Source organism: Mandrillus leucophaeus, unplaced genomic scaffold (genome assembly GCF_000951045.1).
Source record: "Mandrillus leucophaeus isolate KB7577 unplaced genomic scaffold, Mleu.le_1.0 Scaffold20, whole genome shotgun sequence".
NCBI lineage: Eukaryota > Metazoa > Chordata > Mammalia > Primates > Cercopithecidae > Mandrillus > Mandrillus leucophaeus.
This window is the reverse complement of record NW_012102032.1, coordinates 3,510,651-3,512,205: the sequence shown is the minus strand read 5'-3', so window position 1 is coordinate 3,512,205 and position 1,555 is coordinate 3,510,651. Positions and strand designations below refer to the sequence as shown.

Below are 1,555 nucleotides of genomic sequence, written 5' to 3'. Positions count from 1 at the left end.
CACGATCTCCACTCACTGCAAGCTCTCCGCCTCCTGGGTTCACGCCATTCACCTGCCTCAGCCTCCCGAGTGGCTGGGACTACAGGCACCTGCCACCACGCTCGGCTAATTTTTTCTATTTTTAGTAGAGACGGGGTTTCACCATGTTAGTCAGGATGGTCTTGATCTCCTGACCTTGTGATCCACCTACCTCGGCCTCCCAAAGTGCTGGAATTACAGGCATGAGCCACTGCGCCTGGCTGTTCAAGCGATTATTGAGCCTCCATCCCCCAAGTAGGATTACAGGTGCCCGCCACCACACCCAGCTAATGTTTGTATTTTTAGTAGAGACGGGGTTTCACCATGTTGGCCAGGCTGCTCTCGAACTCCTGACCTCAAGTGATCTGCCCACCTTGGCCTCCCAAAGTGCTAGGATTACAGGCGTGATCCACCACACTCGGCCTGTTTTAATTAAGTTCTTTAAAATTCAGCGTGTGTGTGTGTATGTATGAATATATGTATGTATACATATGCATAAATATGTGTATATACATATATTTGCATGAATGGATACATATATGTGTGCATGAATATATATACATATATGAATATATTATATACACATATGTGTATGAATATATATACAAACATACACATACTCTTCTTCCAGTAATTTGTGCTAAAGTCAATTCATTTCATTCATTTGGCTGGAAATCACACACCCCAGGGTGATAGTGACATTGTTCAACTCTCCCTCTGGAGCCAGGGACACTTTAAACAACCTTGGTTTCCAATAAGTTTGGTTTCTGGAGCACTGGTAAATGGAATAACTGGTGTTTGTTTTTATAAGAAAAACTATCTGGGCAGTTGTGGAAAGGCAAGATACTTTGCTTCTAACAACTGATGAGTTCTGTCTGATTAACCTGTCAGTCACTTGGGCTTTGATGTCTCCTCAACTTCCTATGATGCTGCTCTTCTTCATCACTCACAGTCCCCTTTTGTCACGAGACATATGAAGATCACCGAGTGGCCTCAGAGACACGCAGAAGTCTAAAGGCATAGTGACATTAAGAACAACAAAATGTTGACCCACCTACTGGTATTTTGGATCCTGCTTCTTCCCAAACTGTCCTTGACTCCTTGAGTGCCCTGAAATTGTTCATCTGTGTTCTGTTTTCCAGGGTCACAAAGAGTCGGCAGCTTAAAAAGCAATAAACATATTTCAGTACTTTGATGAGAGAATTCCCATTCTCTTCACTCTCACACTATTTTCAAAGCTATTCCTGCTAAATATATAGAAATAACCGGACCTACCAGGATTTCCCTTTACATGTTTCCTATCTGCTAACCCATCTCTTATCTGGAGGTCTTTTTTTTTTGTTTTGTTTCTTGTTTTGTTTTTATTTTGAGACAGAGTCTGGCTCTCTCGCCAGGCTGGAATGCAGTGGCGAGATCCTGGCTCACAGCAACCTCCGCCTCTTGGGTTCAAGAGATTCTCCTGCCTCAGCCTCCCGAGTAGCTGGCACTACAGGCGTGCACCACCACACCCAGCTAATTTTTGTATTTTTAGTAGAGA

General features: G+C 43.6%; 1 protein-coding gene across 3 annotated transcripts in view; it reads right to left on the bottom strand.

The window, feature by feature from the left end:
- Positions 1–1,555, bottom strand: part of TEX14 (testis expressed 14) — a 161,482-nt gene that overhangs the window by 42,774 nt on the left and 117,153 nt on the right. For all 3 annotated transcript variants that reach the window (XM_011979186.1, XM_011979187.1, XM_011979188.1), the window contains exon 15: positions 1,073–1,179. In XM_011979186.1, coding sequence (XP_011834576.1) covers positions 1,073–1,179 — 107 coding nt within the window. The remainder of the gene's footprint in view (positions 1–1,072; positions 1,180–1,555) is intronic.